We start from the raw sequence: 18,790 nt of genomic DNA, 5'->3' as shown, positions 1-18,790 counted from the left end.
AATCAGAGACCTTACCCTACCCAATCACAACTGGTCAGAGGAAACCCATTTTATTGCCAGGTGTAAACAGCAATGTGTCTCACCTGATCCCTCTGATTCATGAAACGGATCTTAATTCCAGGTATAAACGGAGCCTACTCTCTCCAGTAGAAAATAGCTATGAGATTAAATTATGTTGATAACTGAGGTTGCAGTTTCAGATCCTCCAAGGTGTGATACTGAATCTATCACCATTGTGTCCCTGAACATAGCAGTTAACCTCTTTAGGGGAAGCAAAACTATAATTGAACACATGGCTTCATTCTATGATGACATCCAATTCCACCACCCCAGTTGTGTAGCTATATATAAATATGCTAAACTGGTCTGGAGAGGGTAGCTAACATACAGTTATTAAAAAGATCAGAGTTAGAACACAGTGATTAAAAGAAACAAAAGAAAAATGTCAGTAAGGTTTAAAAGGTCAAAGAACCTTTACTCGCACGCTACTATTCAAAAGTTTTGGATCAGTTTGTGAAAGTTTGGGTATATTTAATTTGTATATATTTAATTATATTTAATGTGATTGTAGCAAAGTTCGTAGATATGGCAAAAAAGAGGCGAGAACCGGCGAACATTCAAACAATGTAATAATAAAATAAACAAACACAAAACGAAAGTAAAGCAGCAGCCCCTCGCGGTCAGCTGATGCTCTCTGGTCTTTCACTGTTGTCACTCCTCCTTTTATCCTTCCGAAGCTCCTCCCTGGGACTTGAGGGCTGTGAGCGGCGCAGATGTCGCTCATTATCATTAAATTCTGCTCGTCACAGTGATGAATTAAATTTTACAATTTACAATTTTAACAGCCATTACTCCAGTCTTCAGTTGTACAGTGAGGAAAATAAGTATTTGAACACCCTGCTATTTTGCAAGTTCTCCCACTTAGAAATCATGGAGGGGTCTGAAATTGTCATCGTAGGTGCATGTCCACTGTGAGAGACATAATCTAAAAAACAAAATCCAGAAATCACAATGTATGATTTTTTAACTATTTATTTGTATGATACAGCTGCAAATAAGTATTTGAACACCTGTCTATCAGCTAGAATTCTGACCCTCAAAGACCTGTTAGTCTGCCTTTAAAATGTCCACCTCCACTCCATTTATTATCTTAAATTAGATGCACCTGTTTGAGGTCATTAGCTGCATAAAGACACCTGTCCACCCCATACAATCAGTAAGAATCCAACTACTAACATGGCCAAGACCAAAGAGCTGTCCAAAGACACTAGAGACAAAATTGTACACCTCCACAAGGCTGGAAAGGGCTACGGGAAATTGCCAAGCAGCTTGGTGAAAAAGGTCCACTGTTGGAGCAATCATTAGAAAATGGAAGAAGCTAAACATGACTGTCAGTCTCCCTCGGACTGGGGCTCCATGCAAGATCTCACCTCGTGGGGTCTCAATGATCCTAAGAAAGGTGAGAAATCAGCCCAGAACTACACGGGAGGAGCTGGTCAATGACCTGAAAAGAGCTGGGACCACCGCTTCCAAGGTTACTGTTGGTAATACACTAAGACGTCATGGTTTGAAATCATGCATGGCACGGAAGGTTCCCCTGCTTAAACCAGCACATGTCCAGGCCCGACTTAAGTTTGCCAATGACCATTTGGATGATCCAGAGGAGTCATGGGAGAAAGTCATGTGGTCAGATGAGACCAAAATAGAACTTTTGGTCATAATTCCACTAAACGTGTTTGGAGGAAGAAGAATGATGAGTACCATCCCAAGAACACCATCCCTACTGTGAAGCATGGGGTGGTAGCATCATGCTTTGGGGGTGTTTTTCTGCACATGGGACAGGGCGACTGCACTGTATTAAGGAGAGGATGACCGGGGCCATGTATTGCGAGATTTTGGGGAACAACCTCCTTCCCTCAGTTAGAGCATTGAAGATGGGTCGAGGCTGGGTCTTCCAACATGACAATGACCAAGCACACAGCCAGGATAACCAAGGAGTGGCTCTGTAAGAAGCATATCAAGGTTCTGGCGTGGCCTAGCCAGTCTCAGACCTAAACCCAATAGAGAATCTTTGGAGGAGCTCAAACTCCGTGTTTCTCAGCGACAGGCCAGAAACCTGACTGATCTAGAGAAGATCTGTGTGGAGGAGTGGGCCAAAATCCTCCTGCAGTGTGTGCAAACCTGGTGAAAAACTACAGGAAAGCGTTTGACCTCTGTAATTGCAAACAAAGGCTACTGTACCAAATATTAACATTGATTTTCTCAGGTGTTCAAATACTTATTTGCAGCTGTATCATACAAATAAATAGTTAAAAATCATACATTGTGATTTCTGGATTTTTTTTTTAGATTATGTCTCTCACAGTGGACATGCACCTCGATGACAATTTCAGACCCCTCCATGATTTCTAAGTGGGAGAACTTGCAAAATAGCAGGGTGTTCAAATACTTATTTTCCTCACTGTATATGAAGAAATCATTCTATTTTGCTGATTTCGTACTCTGAAAAGTATCTGGAAAAAAGATTGTGCTGCTTAATGAAATGCGGAAACTCCGATGCCATCTTTTTTTTAGGATTCTCTGAGAAAAAAGCATTTGCTTGAAATAAAAGAAATTGTAAATGACATTTTTGATAAATTTAATGCATTGTTGTTGTGTAAGTATTTATTTCAAGAAGAAATGCAACAAAAAACCAATAGTGAAATTTTATGGGTAATTTCTATAGTGTGTTATGTTGACTTTATACCTTTAAAGATACTTGACATGACAGTTAAATTTGTCAGTTTTAGAACAATATTTCACTTATGATTTGTTTTAATCTTTGACTTTCTCTCTACAGAACACTTTGGATGCTTACCCATGTGGCTCTGATCACACTCCTAGTCCAATGGCAAGCCGGGTGCTTGTGGAAGCTGAGCCAATATTTGACAGTCCATCAGTCCGTCTCACTGCTGTTGCTGTGAGTGTAAGGCAGGAACACACTATTGCCTTTCTAGGAGACTCCCAAGGAAATTTACACAAGGTATAGAAACCTTTTCAAGGAACGAGGTGTTTTCCCGCAATTTTCATAGTAATTTAATTGCATGCAATTCTTCCATTATTCTTAGTTCTTTTTTGAGGTAAAAATACTTGGATTTGCATTAGGCTGGTTATTTTGGAGGTTTCGCGGTATTCCAGAATCACACGAAACTATAGAAATATGAGATTGTCAAGTAATGTTTGAGTTTTTTTTTTTTTTTTGATGAGAAACCCACCATCTGGTGTTAAGTGCATCATTACAAATTGTCTTTCATAGGATTCCCATTTCAATAACATACAGAACCTGAGGCTTAAATAGTCATCAGTATTTTATGCATTCGCAATATACTTATACTGTATGTCAATATACTGAACTGAGTGGCAGTTTGCTTAGAACAGTGTTACACTAATGTTACAGTCTATATTAATGTGGACTAAATGTACAAAATTTAAGTGAAAACCGAAACTAGGGCAGCTGTGGCCTAATGGTTAGAGAGTCAGACTTGTAACCCAAAGGTCGTGTTTAGTGAAGTATGATGAATTCACAAAGAAAACAATTTTCTGATACAGGAATATGAATGTTCATGTACATTTTGTTCAAGCCCATATTTGGGCTCCTGTTATGCCACTCTTAGTAGTCTATAGCCAAAATGATGCTTGTCTAATTTGATTGAAAATGGTACATAAGATTATCAGTAATATAGCACTTTTATATTTAATGCACTTTTCTCTAGGGTAAATGAGCAACATTGTTATAAAAATAGGCAAAGTCTTATAGATATTACAATATGTCGTTTTAAAAACTATGTATGGCCATGGGTATTTTAGATATTCAGGGGCACAAGTGTGGAACAAGTTACCTCTGGATATTAAAGGTATTTTGAATATGGTTAGTTTTAATTTAAAAGCTGGAAGTTGGCTCTTAAGTAGGTTTTATTGATGAATATGTATTATGAACATGATTATTTGTAAATGTTTGTAAAGTAACTGGTTTTCAGATCATGGTATGTTGTATGTTTGCTTGATGTTTTATCCCTACAAGAAGACTACACTAGTGTAGTCCACATCTCTGGATGTAACCCTATGAAATATGGAGACTGGTACTTGTGAAGTTTTAATTTAATGCTCTTAATTTTATAACATTTTAATTCCTCAGTTTTTGTTTGTTTTTTTTCCAGGTGTTTCTTGGTCCAAAAGGTGAGGTGGAAGAATATGCAGTAATCTCTATCCATCCCAGTGCACCAATAAGCAGAGAGCTCAGGCTTGACCATCAAGAGAAGCATCTGTACATCTTAACAAGCAACATGGTAACTATTAGATAGATTACTGAAGTGTGGTTACTTTTTGTTAAAGTAATTCTTGAAGGTCATGCATAATTACTTTCTTCCTATCGTTAAAACTGAACTAAACAAAACTGAACAAAAATCTTAATATTAAAGGGATAGTTCACCCAAAAATGAAAATGCCAAATTGTCGTCATTTACTTACCCTCATGTCATTCCAAACTTGACTTTCTTAATTCGATGGATCACAAAAGATATTTTGAAGAATGTTTGTAACCAAACCGTTTTGGCTCCTATTAACTTTTATTCTGTTGAATTAGTTTGTACAATTACTTGATACTGCATTATAAGAGTTTAATTTTGATTTATCTCTAAAGTTTAGTCTAATGCATCTTTTGCATTGTTGCTGCAGAAATTCTCAAGACTAATTTACGAATTGGCAGGCTATGATCAAAGCTATTCTCTAAGGCTTTAGTACTTTAATCAAGCTTGTAAAGTACACAAATATTAACAGGATACACAGTTTGGTGCAGAGACTATAAGGAAAATAGATTTGGTCTCTCAGAGTAATTATGTAATCAAAACCCCATAGACAGAAAAACTGTCTGACCAATAAGAGTTGAATTTTGGTCATATTTTCCAAGCCGTACAATCCAGCAACCCAAAGGTGATGCTAAAACTATTTTAATGATATTGCTTGAAGACACCAGAAAAGCAACATTATATATGAAGATGCTTGAATTTGCACACTTCTGGAGGGGAAAAAAAAACTGAATGAAAACTCCCATCTGTTTCATTCCATAAACAAATGATTAGGTTTACGGATCAGATTTCTGACAAACAGGACTGTGCCTATGCCAGAAATTACAAATTGAAAATTTAGTTAATATTGGTATTATAGTAGTAACAGATATTTGGTAATATAATGGAATTAAACGTCTATGTATGTGAATGCATTACTGACCAAATGTTTGGAATAATTAAGATTTTTTTGTTTTGTTTTTGAAAATGGCATCACTAAGTATCATTGCAATTTAAAATAACTGTTTTATATTTTATATATTTTAAAATGTAATTTTTTCCTGTGATGGAAAAGATGAATTTTCAGAAGCCATTACTATTTTAAATGATCCTTCAGATATCATTCATCAAATAAATGCAGCCTTGGTGAGCCTTTATGTAGTATATTGTTTCATCTTTATTTGTATTTCCTTGCTGTTTTTATTAATTAATTATTACTTTTATTACTGTGCTCACACAGCTAGAGAAGAGGCCTGTAGCAGAGTGTGAAAAGCATTTGGATTGTCAGTCCTGTCTGTTGGCTCATGATCCATATTGTGGCTGGTGTGTTCTGGAGGGGAAGTAAGTTCATATTTGAAAAGTACCTAAAATGCTTTATTTTGAATAGTAGGTTACTTGAACTTGAACACTGTGTCTTTGTGCATCAGGTGTGGGCTTCGTAGCGAGTGTGTGCGTGGGGATCAGAACGATCAGTGGCTTTGGAGCTTTGACATAGAGCAACAATGCCTGAGTGTGACGTTTCTCAATCCATCCAACATCAGCCGAGAGGAGAGGAGAAATGTGTGTTTCACATATTTTTAATTGACAAAGTTAATTCAGTAGTACACGTTACGTCACAATAAAATATGAGATGCATATATTTATATAAGCTTAGTTCACAGTGACCATTATTGAGCACACAAATAACTCTGCCTTATCCTAAAAAGCATAATTTCAGTCTTTAAAAATCCAAATTATTCCATCTCTCTAAATTTCTTTGACTTTTTTTAGATCTCTTTATCCATCCCTGGTCTTCCCAGTCTGGAACGAGGAGAGTATTACTCTTGTGTCTTCCAGGACATGTCAAGTTTAGCTGTAGTCACAGAGTCTGGTGTCACCTGCTCTTCTCCACACGTATATACATTGCCATCTGTGCCACCTGGTCAAGGTGAGAATATTGCTTGCTAAATTGTCATGTTTGTTATGTATGTTTAACACATTTGTTTTGAGTCAGGAGGCCTGGCAAATAAAACATAATAGTAGAAACATCAAAAACCTAATAGAAATAAACATGATTTAGTGTTTCACGAGCCACTAAAAACACAGTCCTCCTTTTGACACGGAAACATCTGATTCAGTACTCGGTTTTGTGCATGGTATTGGTAATGTAACCAGTCTGACAGAGGAACACTTCTAAACAAATGGGAGAAGTTTTAGGATTACATTGCTTGAGGTTCCAAAATTAGTTTAATAATACCTAAAAATGAAAGTGTATTCACCCTCATGCTGTTTCATACCTGTTTGCACTTCTTGCTTTACAAAAGATATTTTGAGACACGTGTGCTTCTATTTTGGACCCCATTGTTCTTTAAAAATTATTATTTTTTTGTGTTCCACAGTAGAACAAAAGTCATAAAAGTATGAAAAAATGTGAGGGTGACGCTTCTCATCCCATTTCAGAAACCACCACAAATATTTTCAGCTGAAATCAGTTAAAGCCCCACATCTGCTAGGTGAAATCCCAGCAAGTTCAAACCTAGCTGGTAGCATGTGTCATCAAAGATGAACCAGTGAGACACATGAGAATATGAAAGTGAGAAGCACAGTCACGGCTTTATAACAATCATGACTCTGGATGAATCTCTTCTTGCTAATCTCTTCTTGTTCTATCTGAATCAGATTTTTTTACAGTCACTCTGTCTCTACGGTTCCATGATGTTGTTGTGACTTCTCGGGAATTCACCTTTTATGATTGCACAGCAGTCAAACAGCTTGCGGGAAGCATGCCGTGAGTTGCAAAAAATTTGACACTTATTAAAGCCTCTGTGTCATTATAAAATCGTTTTAAAATAAAGTTTTATTAACTTGGTTTTAACATTTAAACTAAGATTTATATCTTTGTCTATTTACACTTAATGATTTTGGATGAACTTTCTTTCTTTTGCAGCTGCCATGGCTGTGTGCAGAGTCGCTGGGGATGCAACTGGTGTGTGAACCAGCATATGTGTACCCACAAGGCTGTGTGCGATGAGGGTCTGATAATCTACAATGAAAATGTAAGTCATTACATCATCAGCAGTGCCTTCTCTGTTTTTGTTTCGTTGTATGGTGAAAATCACGTCTCAAACTTCTGTGAATAATTGGTAAACAAAACACATTTTACCAGTTTATTCAAAGAACCAAGAGGCAGATTCACAAAACATTCTTAAAATGTTCTTATCTTTTTTCTTCTCACCCTTTTACATCATGAAGTGCTTGCTTCTTTAAAAATAAGTTCATAGACAAATATATTAAGATTTACAAGTGTAAAGTTTTGAATGTGTTGTATTAGATACAGAAAGCTCTTGAGCAGGATAGTATACAATCAGACAACACAGTCTGACATTCGAGAATTTCTAAGGATATTTTGAGTTTTTTTTAGAATATTTTATATTTATTTAGAATTTATATATGAAGAACTGCAGAAAATCAGTAGAAAATAAGCTGTTTATATTTTTTCTTTATTCATAGGAATTTATCATGTTTTGGGACATTAATAATTTAATTGATTAAAATGCTCAAGTATCAAAATTAATTGATAATTGAGTAATTCCTGTAATTTGTTAAAAAAAAACACAAATTTCCGCTTGGTAAGGCTAACATGCACTGCATTCGTAATTAGATGATCCACCATTGCAGCATTCTACTAGGAATATCAGATCTTGAGAATTCAAAGCCATTTTTCATGAGTCAAAATCATAACTAAATAGTTTTTGCAGTGTAAAAATATGGTTATGAAATTATTTTTTACCTGAGTACCAAAGCAATTTGCAATAGTTCCTTTTATAACCATCTCTCCTTATTTATTTTACTATTGTGTCTCTCTTGGTTTTCCCTGCACTTCTCACTCTTAGTGGAAATCTCTCCCCACTCTACCTCCTGCAACCAAAGCCTCTAGAGCTGCATTCTTGACCTTACCAGTCACAACACACAAAGTTCCTGAAACCATGGCTCATACTAAACCTCCAACTACTGCCACTGCAATAACTGAAACTATAACTTCTGTACTGGAATCATTAACCACTCCTGCACCTGTGAAACCAACACCATCAACTAAGATTTCTTCCACTTTCAAGCCGTCTGCTGCGCCCACAAGTGCCTTTCTCCCCTCTTCCACAGCTGAGACTACATTACAGCCAGCCTCCACACTCTCTCTGCTAGATGAGATCCTCTCAGAAAAAGAGCTTCTTGTTACAGACATTGATTCAGTGGTTCTGAGGGAGACAGACACTGATGTGGTTACTCTTGCAAGTTTGGAAGTGGTTGTAAAAACTGAGTTTCCATCAGTGATCGAAGCTGCTGACGAGCAAAGGATATCACTGCCGTCATCATCAGCTGAAACAGAATTGCCACCGCTAATGGAGCCGGTCACACACGATAGTTTGCTTACCAGCACCCCTCACAATTTGGCAGAAACATTGAATTTGATAAATGAAACCCAAACTACAGTTTTACCTTCAAATTTAGAACCAAACATGTCTGATTCTGAAACCAATGACTTTTTGCCTATGTCTGAGAGAGTGTCACCTACCGTGCCTTCAGAGAATAGGATAATCACTGACCGTGAAGTGGCTCATTTGGCTCCAGAGGAAACTGAGGAGGTGGATCAATTAGAAAATGACAACGCAACATTTTCTGCAGCTACAGTCTTATCAGGGGATGGAGAATCTGACAGTGATCCCCCAGTATACCTCCATTTGCAAAGTACAGACATAGATGCTGATTACCAGTACGACTCGGCAGATTTACCGGTGAGTCCAAACATCTAGAATTGATACCAAGTAATATTATTAAATTAATTGATTCAGATAATACACATTTCATCATTTGGCCATTTGGCCTAATGGCAAATCAAATTATAATCCTGAAAGAAATGTAGAATTTATTTTCTACTTCAATTTCTGTTGGTCGTGTAAATCCTTTATCCCCTATATTCCCTTCTCCTACTCTTTTTCACTGAATGATGTGACACAGTACGATAGCACTCCCTCTCATACATGCTTGTGTGTGTTAACGTAAAATTGAACTTTTTAAAAATCAGGCTGATGAAGGCACATTTGTCAACTGGGGGGCATCTGCCTGCCCATGTGTGGAAAAGATTCAAGGATCCTCTCTGCTTCCTGTCCTAACTCAGAGAAAAATCTCTCTGCTGGCCCGCAACTTGCATCTCTATCAGGTAAAAATAAATAAACATCCCCTTATTTTTAAAAAATATACGTCTGCATTTAAAAAAAAAAGAAAACTGTTTAAACACACACTTGTGCCTAGGATAAAGAGCTGGCGTATGAGTGTGTATTGGTGATCGAGGGGCAAACTGTGGTGGTTGATGCAGATGTGACGCTGAATGAGGCAAACCCTTTGCTGTTTGACATCACCTGTCATGCTCACCAGGTACAACAACATCATTATACAGAACATGATTTGTGAGCATTATCTGAGCATGTTATGACACCCTCATATTATCATACACAAAATACATACTCTTATGCAAAACCGAGTGCACATTTTGAATGCCTTCCTCAACTATCACACCTAATTCAACTCATCTCATTAGTAGAGACTGCAAGACTGTTACACTAATCCAGATACATTTGAAAATGCATCTTTTTCTCTACATTTTGGCCTTCCATCCACACTGAGAAGGCATTTTGTCCTGCAAGATTTTTGAAGAAGCTCTTCCAAGTGGATCAATTTGTAGTGTTGGCATTGTAGTGTGGACTGTGAAAACAGAGGTATTGATAATGTACGTTGTAAAGCATTATAACTTTTCAGAAATAATTGTAACCAAACTTAAAATGCACTGTAATATTTGTTTTAATTCAACATACTCTCTATAGGTGTAACAATGCAAAAGCAGCTTTACAGAAAATTAAAGTTTCTACATTATATTTAGTAATAGCTTATCTCAAGTTGATGTCCATATGGCAGAAATGTACGGTAAAAATCAAGCAGTTAGTTAATGTCATGTAATGCAAAATTTGGTAGTTTTGTATTTTTTCATGAGATTTTTCATGAGATCATACAATGCATTATAAAGTGGATTACAAGGCTTAATTCATGCATTAAAACTAATTTAATAATGCATTATATTATGTTTTGCTAATAGAATAATTGTGGCAGAAACATAGTGTGAGAACTTTACTGTTTGGTCTATCAGTATCATCTCAGTGAGCTTTTATTATGTTTTATATCTGAGATGATTTTAGTGTTTTCTGACATTTCAGTGTGGATGAGAAACGTTTGGAAAATACTTAAATGCTGGTGTGGACGAAGAGCGTTTTGAAATGACCGTTGTAGATGTTGGCTTTAATTGTTTGTGACGAATGAGGAAGACATCCAAAATATGCAGTGGTGTGGGTCCCTAGAACAGGACTGAGAAGCATTGCTCTAGTATAAACAAGGTTGGCAGAGGTGTAGCAGGGATCTAATGCACATGCTCCAAAATGTGTGTCGTCTCCCTGTTACTCAATTTAGTTTCTTGTCAATTCTCTACAATCCTGTCTAAGTAAAGACAAAAGCCCACAACAATAATTCAAGAGGAAAACATCTATGTAGTAGTATTAAATGCATGTGTGTTCTGTGAGGAAAGACTGCAGTTTGCAGATATCATTGATACTCAACTCAGATGTTCTTTTCTGTAGTATTCCTATGCAGACCCAGTTAGGGAGTATAATGCCATGGTCTATGTGAAGAGAAAAGACACTTTTCATATTGACAGCACTGACCTTTATGGTGAGTATAATTCTTTTGATGTTCATGATGAGCTGTGTTTGAGCCTTAGCACTCTCCATAAAAAATATAAATATACATTTGTGCAATACTCATTAATTTAGTATACAAATGTTAATGTTACCCAAGTTTAAATTAAGCTGTTACTCAGTTGAGGCTAGCTAGTGTTAGACTAAATGTATCAAATGAAAGGAAACTATTTGTTTGATTGATTTTTGTCTCACAGTGACTTGGGTATAAAACTTAAACGATTTAAAGATTAAAGAAAATGGAACACTGTTATTCATACAAAATGCCTTTATTTTCTTGATTAATGTCTCCTGCTGTTGTCTCCCGTCTGTCCAGTTTAACCCTCATTTGTGAAAATTGTAGTCATGGCTTGACAATCTGTTTTTCGATTGTTAAATAAAACAATTCTTTGAAAATGTAGTTGCTGAATCTCACTCCAATGTGTGAATTTAAAGTCTACGTTGTCTGTATTGTAACTATGTTCTAACTAATTTATTGTGTTCTCACTATTTCAGTGACATTATATAACTGTTCAGTTGGGCACTTGGACTGTAGCCGCTGTCACACTGCAGATCAGAAGTACAACTGTGTATGGTGTGGAGCCAGTTGTGTCTACAGAGAATCCTGTTCCAAACACATCGAAAAGAACTGTCCTGCTCCTCTCATTCATTTGGTTTGTTAAACCGTTTCAAACTTAACTTAATGCCGAATTCTTTAGTGCATATACAGTTTGTATCTTTAAAAAAACCTTTTAATGCACAAGCCTAAAATGAATTTTGCTTTGGCATAGTATAACAATGACCATCTCTCTAAGAGAAACATTCTGACTCTTCTAAAGTCTAAAGGAGTGGAACCTGTTTGCATGTCAGTGTGTTTGACTAAAAATGCAATGCTGTACTGTTCAGTACCTTCAAATGACCTTATATTCAAAAACATAAAAAATAAATTAATCAATCATTCCAAGTTAGTTCTACAGTAGATATCTTTAAACTGAGGTCATGCAGTAAACTTTAGCAATGCTAGGGTTGTGGTGTTGCATGAACAGATTAAATGTATAATTTGAACGCACTTTAAGTCACCTTGGATAAAATCATCTTCTAAATATGTAAGTGTAAATGTAAATCTGTATCACCATAAAGACTTTTTTTTTTTCCATAGGTGGAGCCTTTATCAGGGTTGGTGGAAGGAGGCATTACTTTAACTGTTTCTGGGTCTAACTTGGGACAGAAAGCTCAGGATATCCTTCAGTCTGTGACTGTTGCGGGCGTGCCCTGCACTGTTATACCACATCTATATGAAATATCCTCCAGGTAAACACCCACACATGGTGTACAGTTTAAATACTGTCATTGACTAGATGACTGCAGGTTTTTATGAGAGTGCCTCAACTTGTCCCTAAAGCACACTGCTTCAGGAGTATAGTATAGAACCACAGTTCCTGCACCTGAAGAGCATTGTTCTTTACACAGTAAATTTCCTGTGTACAATATACAGTATTTGCAGTTCACTTATTACACCGATTAAAGCATTTTAAGAAGTACTTGCCCATTTGCTTTGTTTCTATCTCACACATTTGTTTATGCTTACTCTCTCTCATTTAGAATTATATGTACAACTACACCAAGTGGAGAGGAGAAATCTGGTCATGTCTCAGTCAAAGTTTCTGGTGGAGGCTTCGGCCTGTCAAGTCAGAGATTCAGCTACCAGGTTAACTTGTATTTGCCATTAACTAGCAATATTATTATCATGTCTTTCCAAAAAAAATGTATTGGCCCGTCTTCCACTGGACACACAAGGGGAATAATCTGGCCACAGAATCCAAATATATCTTAAAAGTGTCATAGGATAGCTTTGTGTGAGCAATCAATAACAATGACCATCATTGTGGCTTCAGAAGACTTTGAATATAGTGCATAAATAGTTTGGACTACTTTTATCCAATTTCTATATTTGAATTGTGCTTTTGTGTGTTTTTTGAAGCTTAAACACTCCATTACCTATATGTGACCCTGGACCACAAAACCAGTCATAAAGGGTCAATTTTTTTAAATTGAGATTTATACATCATCTGAAAGCTGAATAAATAAGCTTTCCATTGCTGTATTGTTAGGATAGGACAATATTTGGCTGAGATACAACTATTTGAAAATCTGGAATCTGAGTGTGCAAAAAAAATCTAAATACTAAGAAAATCACCTTTAAAGTTGTTTAAAAACTTGCCCCTGTGCATTAAAGATGAGACATTTGAAGACAACACAGTTAAGATTCAATTTCAGTGGGTAATGATACTCTATACAAAACATGACTATGGCATATTGTGTTTGATGCAACATAAAAGCGTGGCTCTAAGGTTGCACCACATTCTAACACATTGTGAGTGACTAACATCGTGTTGTACACCCCAGTATGCCAAATCCCTCCATTTCCTGGTTTTTCATCAGATAATTATGTTGTTATTTGAAAATGGATGTTGTGGAATTCCTTCTGGCTTGTAATTATTTCGTTTTTTGAATCCAGACTTTCTTCTGATTGTATCTCTCAACCTTGCATCCTTTAAGGACCCGAAGCTGATAGAAGTTTCTCCTCAGAGAGGACCACAGGCAGGAGGAACAACTCTGACAATCACAGGCAGAAAACTTTTGACTGGTCGTGTTACTGATATCAGTGTCCTACTAGGGAATGTGCCTTGTTCATTGTAAGTACTATATATCACTGTGGAAAACTGTCTGCTGTAGACTGGTGTAATATGAGTATTGTCTGTGATTAGGAAGTTCTTTATGTCCTTCTTTTCCTCTGCAGAATATCAAGTATTCAGGAGGAAACTATCAAGTGTCTGACTGGCTCTAGTAACAGGACAGGAGAACACAGAGTGACTGTGCGGTATGGAAACACTGAGCGATATCTCCATGGCAAGGGCTACTACTATACCCCTGACCCCAACATTACACATGCCATGCCCTCTAAGAGCTTTATCGGGTATGTTTGAGTTTGAGTACTTTCTCTAAGACTTTAAGATATTTGCCTGGCTGACCTTAAAATGTGCAAAAAACATTCTTATAGACCTGGATTATAACAAGCCTGTATCTAGGAACTTTTCTTTCAAAACTTTCACTTTTTTTAAGTGTTTTTTTTTTTCTTATTCTTGAAAATCTTTAACATTTCTACCTTTACACATTTATATAGTGGAGGGCGTGTAATTAACGTTTTCGGCCAGAACTTGGATGTGGTCCAGAAGCCTCAGATGCGAGTGACAGTGGTCCTCTCAGACTCAGTTTATCCCTTGAGGAGACGCAGAAGAAGGAGAAAAAGGAGTGTAACGGATGTGGAAATACAGGTAATAGACTTGAGCAGAACACTGTTCTATCATACAGGTATTTTTTCATTTTAACATTTTAACCTGACCTAACAAACTCATATACTGAATTTATTGTGTTCCTAGTTTTGTACTGTTAAAAAAATGTAAAAATTTTTTTTACAGATTAGTAAACTATTCCAATGTAGGGGAATTTACATTAAAGACCCTCGGACCAGGTGTGTCGAATGAAGACCAGAAGTCAAGAGATTCGATCAGAAATAAAGAAAATTTACTGAAGATAGTTTGCAGTTTCATCAGCAGAAGTCAGCTTCAAGACTCGCAATTGAGTTCGTAGGCCGCTCTGCTTATATTACAGAAAAACCAGTAATTGTACCCTAACAGAGGATGCTAATTGCGTCAATACATCAGTCAGCAAAATTCTGATTGGTTCTAAAACCTACATAAACTTAGACAATTTCCACATATGGACGTAAACGCTTCAAGCATATCTCCATTTGATTGGGCAGACGTCAGCGATCAGGGATCATACAAGATAGGTGTCTTCCGGGTACCTATTTTTGGTCAGGATGGTGACAGCTGGCAGAGACATTCTTCTAACACAGAGAGCACTTATCAGAACTTCAAGGCCGCTTAGCTCTAGCTAGAATTTTATCAGTATGGTAATGGTTCGTTACACCCACACACACACACACTATGAAGTCATCATCTTAGAAAGTGGATAAAGCAGCTTGCCATAACTTGATTAATAGTCAAACAAGAAATAATGTAATAATATAATTAATATCAATATGAAGGATCTGGCAGCTGGGCATCCACTCCTTCAGTAACCACTGTTATTGCATTCCTGACATATGTCAGACCCTCAGTCACCTCACAGATACCAAATACAGACATTGCTTATAACTTAAATCCCAGTAAAGATACCCTGATTTTACGAAAATCTATCATTTCCAATTCATGGTGCAACGAGAGGGATGGAAAATCCACTCCTTTCACTCCTCCCTTAAAGACTATTTTGGTGTTAAAAACAAACCAAAAATAAGTAAGACCAAGATTTATCCATCTTTAAAAATAGAAATACAAGTAATCATAATAATTATTTCCTCAAACCTAGAACAGTTCCTAGTTTATTACTTAATAGCCCTTTAATTAAGTTTTACCTTCACCACGGATCCATTTGCAGTCATTACAGTTCACATGCTATTTAAACATAAATGACATAAACCTAAACTTGTCAATGTTAAGAACATTTGGTCGAAATTACATTTAAAGTATCGAAGTGCTTAACTTCAAAAATACAACTAACTTGTTCACTTATTGTCATGCATGTATTTTTATGTCATGACATTACTGTTAATCATACTCATTGCCATTATTATTATTTATTTATTTATTTTAAATGCAAATCTTCTCAATTATCATACCATAGTACTGTACTCAGACTAAATGAATGGCACATTCAGAAGCAAATCCTCAAGACCTCGCGTAAAGTCAATTTAGTTCTCATTGTGTTGTCAGTTAGAAATGCTTACAGGTCAGCTATCTGATCAAAGTCTTAAAAACCCTTCATTCATATGTCATTTGGCAGTGATACTTATCGAATCAAATTTGTTATAAACTGAACAATAGCCGACAGATTTTCCAATCCTATCACCAAATAAACAATATTGCTTGGTTCTAAACTGCCAAATATTCATTAAAGAGACATCCTCAGTTTCTGTAAATCTGTTTTGAAACAGTATACATTATCAAAAAGCCCTGTCAGTGTTCACAATAATATTAATTTAATTTAATTTGACTTGACAGGTGTTCATAAACAGCTCCGTAGATGCTGTTACAATTTTATTTTAAACATTAACTTCAGCTGCTATATTTCCTTTAATTAAAACCTCTTGTTATTGTCTTCCTCCATCAACGGGTTAGCCAGCAGATCCAAAAGTTTTTGTTCACTTATCTCTGTTCTACATAACCCAAACTATTGCGTCACTCAAACCTTGAGGACACACACAGACAGCCTTATAGCTGCTTTGCCTTTAACCCATATTACATGAACTGTATTCACTCTTTTGTTTTTCCACCAGCCTTTCTTTATGTGAGGGTGCTCTGTGGATAATTTGGTTAGTGACTTAGCCAATGTGTCACTGTTTCTCTGCCGTCAAGTCTAAAATATTTACCTTTACCATTCAAAATAACAAAGTGGTAGCTTGTTTAAATTTAGACCCTCAGTTGAATTTAGGCATGGATTTTTAACCCATTATGGACAGCAATCTTAAATTTAAACACAAAATTAAACACTCTTAAACATATTAATCCAGAGAGTGATTCAAATCAGCATTATAAAGACCAAATGAAGTCGTTATTACCCGTAGCAGACAGAGCTGGATAACCAATCCAGTTAAAGCTCATCCCGTTCTGTATCCTCTTTTCATCAGATTCTATCAGAATTATCGACTTCTGTAAAGTTTGCCATTTCACTTAACCCATCTGTAATGATAAAACACTCATTCCAGAGGTTAGTGACACAATATACGCAAAACACAAACATAATTGTCCCCCAAAATATAGAGTAGTCATCCTCACGCTCGCACATACTAGACACATGAATATTGAAACAGCTCATATTCAAGGTTTGCTTTTGGTGTTAAACTGGAAGGATTTAAACTTTTTTCTGTTAGTTTTACGTAGTTTGTACCTAGTCTCTTATCTAGTCTCAAAGTTTGCCTGTTCATTAATGATTTTTATTTTGAGAAAAATCAGCTGGGTTGTTTTGGTCTTAAAATCATTGTTTTGTTTTGGTTACTCTTGCTTAGCAGGCCGATAAGAGAAGCAGAGCGCCGTCCCTGCCTCCACCCAAGCAGTCTCTCTCTCTTACTGTGCAAATTATCTTTTGACAGTTTCACCAAACTATAACTTGGACTATAATATCAAATTCGTTACAACATATAACCCTTAATCATTCAAATAGGTTAAAAATGTCAAAGTTTCTTTATCTCACATCTCAATTTAGACTGTTTAAAATACGTAATGCTAGGAGCATTTCTTAAAATAATTTTTACCTTAACCCATAAGAACCCACGGTGACGCGAGTGTCACAAACACTGGTGATTATCTGAAAAGGTCTTTTTAAAGCATTATCCCTCACTTTCAACTCAGGAAGTCCGTAAGTGACATATAATGAACATCCAGGTTCAGTCATGTGACAATGTGTTCATTTTTGTTGCCATGGCAACATTTCCAAAATGGTGTACTCTCTGGTTAGCATATGTTGCAGTATTAGCAATTTTTTAAATGCTTGTTTTTGTTACTAAAGGTATGTTTCAACCCATGCAACAATTATAATGTTTTAATAACGTATCCTAGATTACTCTTAACCTGATTTTAATACATTTCTTTGAACAAATGGATATAAAACAAGTTACAAAGATATTGTGGTGACATGTCACATCGGGCTCTTAACCTTATAAAAGTAGGTGGAATTTAATTTCACATTAAAATAATTGAATCAGCTAAATTAATTGAGCAGCTCATTACCATTTTACCATTTTTCTTAGTGTTATATATTTCCTGATGCTAATTTCAAAGCATATTTTAACAAATCTACGTGCATGTTTAATATGTTTACCTTCAGTGTGAGGTAGCTATTTATTTTTATTCAGTTTGCACATTTGCACAAAAAAAAACCAATCAAAAAATCTAAAAATGTATTTCTGGTTAAACCATATACCTGTAAAGGTTGAATTTTGATGTTACAAAAGAGTTGTAGTAACATTTAATGGTCACAGTTATGTGGTTTTGAAATATGTTGTGGCAAAGCAAATAAAATGCAAAAACTGTATTACTTCTGAAAAAGGTTTTTGTTTTATCTTACTAGAAAAGTAATCATTTTGATATATGTTGTGGAAAAGCAAATAAACAGGAAAAAAACCTGTTATTTGGCAAAAAAAATTGAGAAATTTTTTTTTTTTTCAATTGAGAAATAAACGCTCAAAGTGACACATATGTAACATGAAAAATTTATCATAAACGCCCAATGTGACATGTGTAACATTGCAGATATTTCACAAGGAGGGGTTGTATTTTAAAAACAACTGCAGAAACATGTTATAAGTGGTCCATTTGGTCTGTTTTACAGGCCCCATAATTTTCCTATAAGGAGAAATTGGTCCGGGTTCTTATGGGTTAAATGCTTAATTCCCTTAACCTTTGTTATGCAAACCATCTCTTGTTTGTTATGCAAACCATCTCTAATTTTCTGTTACTTCTATAGCTGCAGCCATCGGGCCCTGTATGATGGTGGAGACTAAAAATAAGACAGATAAGTTACTGGTCATAGAACAGGCAGCAACACAACTGTTTAATTATTCAAAATCATTCCTTCTATAGCTCAGGGTCTAAT

The 18,790-nt window shown here is 36.0% G+C and overlaps 1 protein-coding gene across 1 annotated transcript in view; it reads left to right on the top strand.

Moving 5' to 3' along the window:
* plxnb1b (plexin b1b) overlaps positions 1 to 18,790 on the top strand; it is a 50,865-nt gene that overhangs the window by 17,450 nt on the left and 14,625 nt on the right. Inside the window, 17 exon segments of the mRNA XM_058778934.1 lie at positions 2,840 to 3,022; positions 4,197 to 4,325; positions 5,563 to 5,663; positions 5,750 to 5,882; positions 6,093 to 6,249; positions 6,981 to 7,089; positions 7,249 to 7,357; positions 8,195 to 9,091; positions 9,382 to 9,516; positions 9,609 to 9,731; positions 10,982 to 11,072; positions 11,594 to 11,751; positions 12,237 to 12,388; positions 12,680 to 12,785; positions 13,637 to 13,773; positions 13,878 to 14,054; positions 14,262 to 14,412. Of these exon segments, the coding sequence (XP_058634917.1) occupies positions 2,840 to 3,022; positions 4,197 to 4,325; positions 5,563 to 5,663; positions 5,750 to 5,882; positions 6,093 to 6,249; positions 6,981 to 7,089; positions 7,249 to 7,357; positions 8,195 to 9,091; positions 9,382 to 9,516; positions 9,609 to 9,731; positions 10,982 to 11,072; positions 11,594 to 11,751; positions 12,237 to 12,388; positions 12,680 to 12,785; positions 13,637 to 13,773; positions 13,878 to 14,054; positions 14,262 to 14,412 (3,048 nt within the window).

The sequence above is a fragment of the Onychostoma macrolepis genome, chromosome 06 (genome assembly GCF_012432095.1).
Source record: "Onychostoma macrolepis isolate SWU-2019 chromosome 06, ASM1243209v1, whole genome shotgun sequence".
Taxonomy (NCBI): domain Eukaryota; kingdom Metazoa; phylum Chordata; class Actinopteri; order Cypriniformes; family Cyprinidae; genus Onychostoma; species Onychostoma macrolepis.
The sequence above is the reverse complement of the archived record's forward strand: the minus strand, read 5'-3'. Positions and strand labels throughout refer to the sequence as shown.